The sequence below is a fragment of the Artibeus jamaicensis genome, unplaced genomic scaffold, assembly GCF_021234435.1.
Source record: "Artibeus jamaicensis isolate MK-2021 breed Jamaican fruit bat unplaced genomic scaffold, CSHL_Jam_final scaffold_1964, whole genome shotgun sequence".
Lineage (NCBI taxonomy): Eukaryota > Metazoa > Chordata > Mammalia > Chiroptera > Phyllostomidae > Artibeus > Artibeus jamaicensis.
The window spans coordinates 25663597-25675184 of NW_026522030.1; the positions used below are offsets into that span (position 1 = coordinate 25663597).

Consider the following 11588-nt stretch of genomic DNA (forward strand, 5'->3'; position numbering starts at 1 on the left):
GGTGATGGAGAGGGGGAGGTGGAAGAAAGCAGGGTCAGAAGGGTCACGGGGCTTCTCAGTTGCGTGACCCCGAGTAATAAAAGCCTCCATAATGCAGAGACGAGCGGTATGAAACAGAGACTTCAAAACGGTTGCACTGAGCTGAATCCTGAGAATACCTTCACTACGAAGACAGCGTGTGTTTAACAAGACTTTGCAAGCTGCGGTATTAAATAATGGAAGATGTAAATTAGACTGCCTTACTTATTAACAAGTCCAGTGTGGCTTATGTAACCACACGTAAAACTTACTCTGTGGTTCTTAAATGCAAGTACAGCACAATTCGAACTTCTAGAACCTCCAGTGGAGGGGGCTGAGAAGTAAATAACACAGTAATAGAAACTGATGCCTTTCACTGAATCTTTATAAGTGCCAGAACTATTTGTCAGCACGATTAATTGTAATGGAAAAGCTAACTAAGGTGAGAGGGCCAAAATCAATGTATTAATGACATAACATTACAGTCACTTAACCAAGCCAACAATAAACTGCACACATAGAAGCTCTGGCAGCAGAAGCCACAAGTTCTACTTGTGTTGTACCGAGAGGAAAAAATATCACACGGTACCCAAATATTACCCCCAAGTCAGAGAACATCATCCAAGAAGTTCAGAAAAAAAGGTTATCACTGGTCCTCATTAAAATATAGGCAATATAGAAATCATGCCCATTTGACAAAAATGGGAGTATACTCAACACTACTGAATGGTTAGTGCCACCCAGAAATGGTTAAAATGGCAAGTTTTATGTTATATGTTTTAGACCACAATAAAAAATACATGACCTATTTTAACCATGCCTTTTACCACTTATGAGAGACAGGACTTGTCCTTTGCAATGCATTTTGGCACTTGATAAAACTGAGACTTAAATGGTCAGTTACATAATTCCAACAACAGGCTTTTCTCTTGAATTTCACTCATATGTGATGATCGTATTATTTTTAAACTGAATTTAGTGCAGGTTTGGTATAACTACCTCCCAGCTACAAAAGCTGGCACTTCTGACAGTGTGATGACAGCCAGACGTCATGCGTAGCTGCAGACAGAGAGCCAGAGATCCTGATACAGATCGTGTTCCTGGGTAAAGCCTGTGAGAGAGACATTGTGCTGGGGAGATGTAAAATAGGTCCAAACAATGACTCTGAAAGAAAAATGTCAGCTTGATTGAAAATATGGATGTAGAAACAAACAAAAAACTTCATCTCTTAATTAATCAATCCATATATTTTTAAATGTTCTATCACAACCTCTCTCAGTATTCTGACAGGCATAGTGGTTATATTTTCCCCAATATATTGCTATTTAAAAATGTACTATTTTTAAATGATACAGTCAACTGTTGCATCAGCAATTCTAATCAGTTTATTTACTTACATTATTTATTTTCTTAATAGAAACATGTAAGTTCATCGAAACATCACTAAACCAGAAGTTTAAAACAAGTTACTTTAGGACTACCCTTGGGTCTAATAACAAAATTTTTAAAAACGTGCAATTGGTTCCAACTGTAGCTGGCACCCATGGCCAAGAACTTAAAAGCTGTGCAAGCAAATATTAACATGTAAGAAAAAGAACACAGATGGTGTCATATAGGGATGAGTGAAACTAGCCCATAAACTGCTATCATTTTGATAACAAAAGAGCAGACTTCTAAATAATTATATTAAGTGCTTTCTAAAAAAGGATTCCAATACATTTTACAGACAAAAGCACCTGGAACTCAAACAGGCTGGGCTCATCAAAACTGAGGGACAGAGCAGAAAAACATACTTTCTTTCTGTCGACCAGTCTGATTCCCCATCCTAAACACTTATGTCTACATACTTCTCAATTATCTCAAGCTCAATAAATTTTCAAATCAAAGGGGTAAAAAATAAGAGTAGAAATCGGGAGCACCATTATTGAATGAATAGCCGTGACAAGAGCTTTAGTAAATATAATTAAAAAATCAAATTTAAAAATCCTGAAAATAGGAACTTGTCATCAGGTATTAAAAGAAAAACAGCAATCGTGGAGACTTATATAAGAAAGCTCTGCTTAAATCTACTGATTTTATATATATATATATATATATATATATATATATATATATATATATATATATAAAATCAGGTAGCTAAGACCACTAATATTTAAAATGCTATTTTTTAATTTAAAAAGAGTTTTGTCTTTTTTAATGACCTTTAAAATATTAAAGTGAACAAAGGTTAAAATGAAAATGATTAGCCCTATCTCATCTCCTCCCTCTTTATATTATCTATCATCTAAGACTTTTAAAACAACAAAACATCTAACTCTACAAAGGCACTGCCCATGATCTTAAAATAGTCTGAAGAGCTCTGAATTTCATATGACTTCCTGCATCTGACCACTGACATCCCATCTCATGAAAAAGTCACAGATCCTGACCAAAGGCCATAGACACTCTGACCAGCCTGGCAAACTTGGACCAGCCCAACCGGGGAACTACCCCCCCCCCCCCCCAACCCCCGCCCCCTTCGCTCAGGCTGACTGCTGCTCTCTTCGCAAGAAACACTGAGAACCAAGCCTCCTGGATCCAGCCTGACAGTTGGCTGCTCCTGGTACATCTCAGCAGTGCCAGGCCAGTACATTTTCCCTCTGCTCTGTTGTCACTTTCTTCTGCCCAAGCCTTATAACATGAACATCACCAGCAGAACAAACAGAGACTACGTGGGTCTCTTACTTACACGAAAAAAAAAAACAGGTTGTTTCGTTCATACGTTGGCAGAAACAAGCTGTGCGTTTTCTGTGGGGGGAAAAAAATGCATGCGCACTCGCCACCCGGAAGGCCACAGCCCAAGGCCTACTTTCGGGGCCGCCTACCTTGGTATCAAACACATAAGGAGAAAGTTTGCCTTACAACCCTCTACACGGATGAATAAAATTTCACGTTAATGAAATAAACAGCCAAGTCGAGTGAGGGGAAGGTGAGAGCAAAAATTTAAAAAAAAAAGAAACAACCTCTGGCAGAGGTGACAGGAGAATGCTGGAGAAAGGACTAGTAAATTCCTACTTGGTAATGCATTTGTCACAAGGCATCAGAAGAGGAGAAATGCACAATTCTCCTTCTCCATCAGATCAGAACAAGCCCAAACATCTCCAGCGACCTGGGGGTCCCATGCTAAAGGCAGCATTCATCTGAATACTATACACGGCTCTACCATCCAACCTAGTCCTGGGAAATTATTCAGTGGATGATTAAGATTTATAATCCAAATGGTCTCAAAATTATATCTCTGAGAAGTCAATTCCAAATTAAATCAGACCAGGCTTTTAGGCTTCCAACAATCACATTTTCTCTTTTGAGAAAGTGCTTTTCAACACTCAAAACTTCTCCTCTTACAGATCATTTTCAAGGCCATCTCTGAATGCAATCTCCTAAGCAAAATCTGATGCATAAAATGAAAAGGGAAATCGGTCAACTCCAAACCTCAGAGAAGGTAGTGAGGGAGAGACTCTAACCTCCTCCAGAAAATTTCAAAAAGTTAATTACCTTAACGTCCTCTCTGGTAAATATTACTGAAACTTCTCCTAACACAACATACACATAGCATCTTATCAAACAAAAATGTCCAAAATTTAGTTATTGCATATAGAAAGCTTAAAGCACACACAGCAGGGCTTTGAATTATAAAGTGCATATAGAATGCCTTCCTACAAGGGGCTCAAGGAGTGTGTGTGTGTGTGTGTGTGTGTGTGTGTGTGTGTGTAATGTATTTTAAATTGTCACACTTTTCCCCATGGTATTGGCCCCAAGCCGGTGAAAAAGATAGGTAATAGACAGATGGCCCAGTCCTGCACGTTTCATCTCTGACTTCTCCCCACACTTGAGATAACATTCATGCCCAGGAAGCACCTGCCTGGCCAGCCCAGATCATAGAGGCCAGGAGAAAAGAAAGAAGGAAGAACATCAGGAACTCACATTTCAGTGATGTTCTCAGGGTCTGCACTGTTAGGCTCCAATCTCGGAAATGCCATGATGCCAGGAGTAGGGTCACTGCACCAGACCCTAGAGGTACTGCATTTGCAGGACATGGGACAGGCGAGAGCGGCCCTCCAGAAGCCCACAACCAGCCAGCAGAAGCTCCAGAGTCGGGCCATTGCAGGTCCATGCCACCTTGTCCAGGTCGACATCCCTAGCGGCCAGTGCCAGCTGGAGTCAGACTGAGTACGTGTCCCTGTGCTGCACCAGTTGGCCTCCCCTTCCAGGACTGGGCAGACTTTGCCGCTCTCGGCCGCTCTCTCTACTGGATGTCGGTCACCGGCTGTAGAGTCGAGTGTGTCCGAGGCTGAGTAAGTCCTGAAGGGCCGCACCGTTCACAGTGCCTGGGGCATCTCCAGCTGATTCACAGGGGGCGCTACCGGCACTCGCAGCTCCACCGCGGGCGCCGCAGCATGGCCCAGCGCACCGGGCACCGGCTGCGGCGGGCGCTCCCGGGACTCTCTGGGGGCGCAGGCTCCTTGTTAGACGCACCTCGGGGCTGAGGACAAACAGACAGGCATGAGACTGGGCATAGGACCCCAGACACCACGAAATGAGGCACTCTCTTTTCGCGCTCGCATCACCCCCACCCTGACCCCAGGAAGGAGACTGTGGATAGATGAGCGCCCAGCTCCCATCCCAGAAATAAACTTGCCCCTCGATGTCACTGATGCCTTTGGGGCCACCAGTATGCCCATTCTCTTTCCAAGTCTGAAGTCGAGAGAGGGAAGGTAGGGCTAGGGTCCCTGAAACCGGATTCCATGGCACAGGCCAGGAGAAGGACCCTTTTGAAAGGGGGACGAAGAGACTGCCAGCTATGATGGCTCCGAGACGCTCCCCCACCACCCATGATGCTGCATAATTCACCACCGCCGCTGGGTGCAGGGGGCGCGGGCAGGTGGTACGGTGCGTCCCACCTGGGGAGCCGCCACAGCCGCCCCAGGGGGCACAGTGAGGGCCGAAAAAAGGGAGGCCACTGCCCGAGCTGCTCACCGGGCCTCCAGCGCCTACCGCCCGCCCGCCCGCGGCGCCTGGGTCCAGGCTCCTCCTGCCGCTGGGCACTGAGCGCAGAGAGCGGGAGCGAAGGAGCGAGTGAGGCTCTTGCTCCAACCCAATTCCGGGAGCCGCCGCCGCCGCCTCTGCTACTGCTGGCGAAGTGACGTGAGGGCTGACGCAGAGCAGGGGCAGAAACTCCAGAAAATTAGTCTGAAATCCAAAAACACACACGCTCATACACACACAAACCCATAACACCCTCCAGACAAAAGCAACAAGGAGGGGAGGGGAATCTGGGGGCGAGCGGGGAGGAGGGAGGCATCGGTGCCACTGGCCAGAAGCAGACAGCAGCAGCATGTGGGAGTTCACACACGCGCACATACGCGCACACACACATCCTGGCTGTGTAGACGCGCGCCCGCGTTGTGTGTGTGTGTTCATTTAGCTCCAGATACCTCCGAAATGGACCGTTCTGCTGCTCAACGCCTCCCAGTCTCTAATTCACAACGCAGTCTCTTCTACAATCACACCAGAGGCTGTCTCCTTTTTTTGAAATGAAAACCCAGCTCTGTTCAGCTCTAAAAAATGCGCTGATTCTTATTATAGGAATCCTCCCTCCCCGCTGTGTTCTCCTTTACCATCCTGCCTAAAAGGGAGGGCGAGGTATACTAAAAATAAATAAATATTGTAAACACCAAAACGTGTTAAACATCGGTAACCAAGGAACAGGCCCCCATTCCGGGATATCTATTTGGGAAGCCGTGATTTTGGAGGGTCTTCCTGTTGGTGCTTTTGTAGAAGAAGAGGGGTATTCAAAGGCAACTCTAGCTCTCAAAGTGGGCCTTTTTCCTGCGGTTTTCTGGGATCACACGCCTGGGAAACAGAGACATGTGAGGGGAAGGGAGCGCGCCTGACGCGTATTGGGTTCCCTAAGTGCGCGGCAGCAGCCCCGGCCTGTCCGATGTGTGGCGCCGCGTCATTTTCTCTCATCTGTCAGCCTGGCAGGATGCAGCCATTCCCAGATCACTCCCCGCTATGCCCACCCCCACTCGGGGTACCCAAAGCCCTTGCTCCCCTGCCGTACCTTGTGCGTTTTCGGGGGTGCGCGGGGGTGCGCGAACGCGTGCTCTGCGCCCCTGCCGCCCGGAGCACGACATACATCCAGCTACTGAGAAGCCCGGCACGACCAGAGCCTTGGGGTCTCACTAGGGACAAATGAGGCGATCCCGGAGGGTCGGGTGACAAATCGTAACTGCTCTGTGAGCTCAGTTAAATGATGGCTGCGGGGCATTCGCAAGCCTGGTCTGAAAATCCGTCTTCTTATTTGCGGCTCGGAGAAGCTGTTTTTCCGCAGTCATTTAGAAGGAACTAGGAAAATGCACCGCAGTGCCACACACTTCCGAGGGCTCTGGTGCCCCCGCGCGGGGAGAGAGCACCCCGCACGCTTGAGAGCACAAACCAAGGGCCGCGGCTGCAACTGCACGGGGGGCGCGCTCTGGCGCCAGATGCGCAACCTGCGGCTCCTGACGCGTGCGCGCCCGTCACCAGCTAGCGCACCGCGCTGCTCGCCAGGTCCGGCAGTTCTTCGAGCCAGTAAGGGCGACCGGATGGAATCTTGTCCAAAAGATGAGAATGATCACCCATCTGCCGGTAGAGGCTGGAGTGGGAGGATCGAAAAATCCTAACGTCCAAGTAAATGCTTAAATTGCTGAGACGTTTTAAAAATTACAAGGAAACGGAAAGCATGTAGTGGGGCTTTTATACAAACCCCCAGTGCTGAGTGCAACAACGGGAATCCTTGCAGAGAACCCATAACAATCTCGTTGCAGGGCCTGAAGAGAAAGCCATCAGGTCTGTCTCTCTCCATCACTGAGTTGTGACAAGCTAAACTACCAGGCTGAAGTTCATTCCTCTACTCAGCCGCTAATTCCTTCCGAGGAAGGAAAGCAAAGGGCAAAACTGTCTTGGTGCAGGTCACACAGTATCACTCTTCTACCTTGCCCATGCAGAACACCTGGGGGTAGGGTATGTGCATAATTATGTACATCTCCATATCTCTCTCCCTCTCCCTCTCTCTGTCACACACACAAACACACAACCCACCCTCACCCCCATTTTTCTCAGAAATGGCCTATTTGTGTCCTAGTGGCTGCAAAGTGTCAATGCAGCATGAAGACTATGTTGGAATATTTTTTAGAATCTGTATTACAATATATATTACTATTTAATTTAGATTCTAAATATACCCGCATTAAATATCTCCCACATAAAATTAGAACTGGCAGCCCACTTCTAATTACCCTTTTACTGCTCAAGTGTTTTTCCATAGTCCTTACCATTTTTCAACAGATCATTCACTTATTATATTTATTGTTTACTGCATGTCTCCTAGTGGAATATAAACTCCATGAAGGCAAGGGTCATTTTGTTCATTGATCTATCTCAAGGACATAGTAAGTATTAAAATGTGTGTGTGTGTGTGTGTGTGTATGTGTATGTGTAATGAATGAGATGCAATAAACTATCATTGAGATTCTTCAAAGGAGCCCTCTGAACGCTCCCTTTCTTAATATCTAAGATTGCAGGTCCCTCTAACTGTTCCATCTGGACACTCTCCCTCCCATCTCCACAATCTTTGAATCCTCCCAGTGCTGAAAGTTGACATAGCAATTCTTCAGACCTTACTTCCTGCTTCCTCTAGCCAGGTAGCCAGGTATGTTCTAGCTCCAAGCCTGAGGGCCTCCCTGTCATTCATGCTGGTATCTCAAGATTATCATGCACAGTGCCTGAAGCACACCAGGCAAACAATAACTATTTCTTAATTCATTAAATTATTGATCTATTTCAATTTTAAGAACTACAAGCTATTGCAGAGATTTCAAGTATTCTCAGACCAGAGATGATGAACATTTTTCAGATGGACGAAATGAAATAGAAATTATTTTCCCCAGATCGTATGAACTCTTCAAGGCAGAGGTGTAGAGAGACAAAATGTTGCAGGCTGTTGCCTATACTGAACCTGTACTGTTAGGACAGCATTTCTCAAGCTTTTTTTTTTACAACCATGATCCATATCATGAAACACCTTTTATATCATAATCCAATGCACATATATAAATACATATAACTAAAAAAAGTCTTCAAAAAACTTACTTACTCTTAATACATGGAATACACTAATTTTTATTTTATAACATTTTATTTTTAATGTTTGTAATAACCTAATAAATCAATTTTAACATCCAACACGGGGTTGTAAAAACAAAAACACTACCACCTTCTGCTTCTGACTAAGACAGAGTAACAGGGAACAGCTTTCATTTCCAACCAAATTATCAACACACTGAACAAAATATATGAAATAACAATTATAAAGACTGTGGAGATAAGATGATGAAGCCTGTGGCTCAAGAAAAGGAAATCCAGGGAGAGTCCAACTCCCTGAGTTAAAGAAACATAACTGAGAATTGAAGAAAACCAAGGAGGGCAGAGTTCACAAGAATCAAGTAGCAGAGAAGCGACCAGAGGGGAGAGAGAAGGGAATTTAAGGGGAAAAATGGGGAGGGATTTTGAGGAACAAGTATGAAAGACACAGGGATGAGGACTGGGGGGCGGGGAATGGGAGAGAGCAGGGAGACAGGGCTGGGGGGGGGGAGGCTGGGATGGGAGAAATAGACAAAAAATCTACTTGAAAAATAACTAAATAAAAATTTAAAAAAGTAATTAAACCATTAAAAAAAAAGTAGCAGAGAAGAGACTAACGTGCAAAGGGAGAACTTCAGCGCTCTGCAGCAGCCCCCTCAAGTATTCATCAGAGTACTGATTAGTACGTGCAGGTGGTGAAATTATCTGAAGCCAGGGGAAGAAGTGCCAAAAGGATTAAAGGGAACAGAGTCAAAGCCCTTTCAAATTCAAAAGGGAAATTGAAAACACTACACATTAGAATTTATGCTTGTGTGTCAATTATATCTCAGTAAAGCTGGAAAAACAAATGTAAAACTATTTTCTTTAAAAAAAGAGTTTGTGGGATGCCACTAAAGCATCTTAAACTATTTAGGAAGAATTTTTTAATGCCAAACACCTACGTTAGAAAAGAAAAAGGTCTTTAACTAGTGACCTCAGCTTCCACCTCCAGAAACAAAAGAGCAAAACACAAATGAAATACAAAGTAAACAGGAGAGAGGACATGATAAAGATAAGAGTGGAAAAAGATGCAGTAGAAAACAGAAAAACAAGACAGGAAATCAAAGAAGCCGAAAGCTGTTTCCTTGAGAAGATGGGTAACATTAATAAACTTCTAGCCAGAATGACCAAGAATGAAAGAAAAAACACACAAACGATCAAAAACAGAAATGACAACAATGACAGCACTAGAGAATCTATGAGTATTGAATAAATAATAAGGGAATATTATGAACAGTTTTATGTAAATAAATTTAGCAACTTCAGTGAAATGGATACATTCCTTGAAAGATACAAGCTTACACAGCTCCCTCTAGTAGAAATAGTCAACCTGAATAGTCCTGTATCTATTTCAGAAATTGAATTTCTAGTTAAAAACTTTCCCATAAAGATGACTCCAGACCAAAGGAATTTAAAGGTGAATTCTAAAAAACAATTAAGGAAAACTAATGCCAGAAAATGAATAGTACCAGAGTGTTACCAAGGAAGAAGAACACTTTCCAACTCCTTCTGTGAGGCCATATTGCCTTGATACCAAATCAAACAAAGACATTACAGGAAAATAAAACAACAAAACAATATTCCTCATAATGCTAAACATATAGATAAAATCTCAGCAAACTGAATCCACCAAAACATCATACATTCAAAAACATCATAACTGAGTGAGGTTCACCCCAAGAATGAAATTTTAGTTTAATATTTGAAAACCAATCAACCTATCCTATTTACAAACTAAAAATCTAAAGTGATGCAATCACCTCAAAAGACATAGAAAAGGCCAACTGACTTAATTCAACGTTTATTCCTGAGACCTCTCAACAAACAATAAATAAAAAGAAATGTCCTCAACCAATAAACAGAATCTACCAAGAGCCTATAGTTAATATAATCCTTAATGTGGAGAGTGGAATGCTTTCCCCAAAATATCAATAAGGAGATAAGGGTATCCCTTTCCACCATTCCTCTAGCACTGCACTGGAGTTCTCATCAGTGCGCTAAGTGAAGAAATAGAAATAGAAGCACGATGGTATCAGTGGCTGAAATGGAAGCAGCCCAACAGAAAGGAGGACCCAGCGGGCAGGAGCAGACTGAACCAGAGTGATTGCTTTCTTGCCACGAGATCCGTCTTCCCTACAGCCAGTCTACGCTCAGCAATGCAGCAGCCTGCTTGAAGGGTGTGTGGTGATTCTTGCCAAGACCTGCCTCTGACAAGCACTGAAGCTTTTCCAATTATTTTCACGTGTGTACATCTCTCTGTCCTTCCTCCTTCCCTCTACTGGGGGGACTCCAGCCTCTGACTTTAGATGAGCTCAGAACTGTTTTAAATCTGGCGAGTGGAAAGCCTTATAGAAACAAAGTCCAAATCATAATTTTACTTCTGAAGTCATCCCAGCAAAGAGAAAACAGAAAAGCAATGATTTTGTAGAACAAAAATCCACCTCTTATTGAGAGTCTGTTGGTTTTCACCTACATGATTTTTCTTTCTTAAAGGACATTCAGGGTCAGTTAGTTGACTGACCTCATGCCTTCTAATATAAATACCTCTTTTCCATCCAGGAAGCCTTGGAGATTCTGCAAAGCCCTTTGCAAACACAAAAACTGCAACTTTTGCCTTCCCCCTATTGCTTTTTAAATGTTTCAATAAACCTTTTCTACCACTGGAAGACATCTCCTGTGCACAGGGCAAGATGTCTTGTGGATTAAGACAGAAAGTACTGGAGATGGAAGAACCCTTTTTTGCTCCCATCTCCTCTTAGCCTCACAAGTATAAGGGACAAGAGAAGAACCTGTTCCTAAAGGATAATTGAATTTCCTGATGACTGATAAAGCTAAATCTGGGTTTTCTTTACTGAAGAATATTGCTAATGATCTTCAAGGTGTATTATAAGATTCTCAAATCACAGACACCAAAATCAATTTTTTTAACTTAAACTTGAAAAAATTTCAACTCAATACTTTTTAGACTGGAAGGGGAAGTTCTGAGAACTACTCAAGGGCTCCTGCAACCCCAGAGACTTAGCAGCCACTGCTTTCAGTTCTGTTTCTCCAATGTCTTTGAACTCTTTGTTCTCTAAGTAACTGAGTAAATGATACTCAAAGAAGAATCACAAGATTGTTTTAGATTCTCAACTTGCCTTTCTGTGCTTGCAATGCCACGTTTATTTTTAAAATGGGGATAATGTTATCACACATCTCCCATCTCACAAGGTTCTTGAATGACTAATTGGATATTGTCGTTGAGTGTCTGAAACTTTGTCTGAAACTTTCTTAATGTGAAGGATATTGCCTCCAAAAGTGGTTGCATTGCCTAATTATTAATCTTTGGCTTGTAAGTGAAGAAAGTCATACAACGAAGATGTAAC

At 43.4% G+C, this 11588-nt stretch overlaps 1 protein-coding gene across 2 annotated transcripts in view; it reads right to left on the reverse strand.

The window, feature by feature from the left end:
• Positions 1-6395, reverse strand: part of LOC119060018 (BDNF/NT-3 growth factors receptor) — a 137596-nt gene extending 131201 nt beyond the window's left edge. The window contains exons 1-2 of one of the 2 annotated variants that reach the window (XM_037159909.2): positions 6125-6395; positions 3985-4543 (exon numbers count right to left, since the gene is read on the reverse strand). In XM_037159909.2, coding sequence (XP_037015804.2) covers positions 3985-4196 — 212 coding nt within the window. In that variant the 5' untranslated portion in view covers positions 4197-4543; positions 6125-6395. Of the gene's footprint in view, positions 1-3984; positions 4544-5037; positions 5322-6124 lie in introns of those variants that run through there. The other variant, XM_053656503.1, reaches the window with a different exon arrangement.
• Between the last annotated feature and the right edge of the window lie 5193 nt (positions 6396-11588).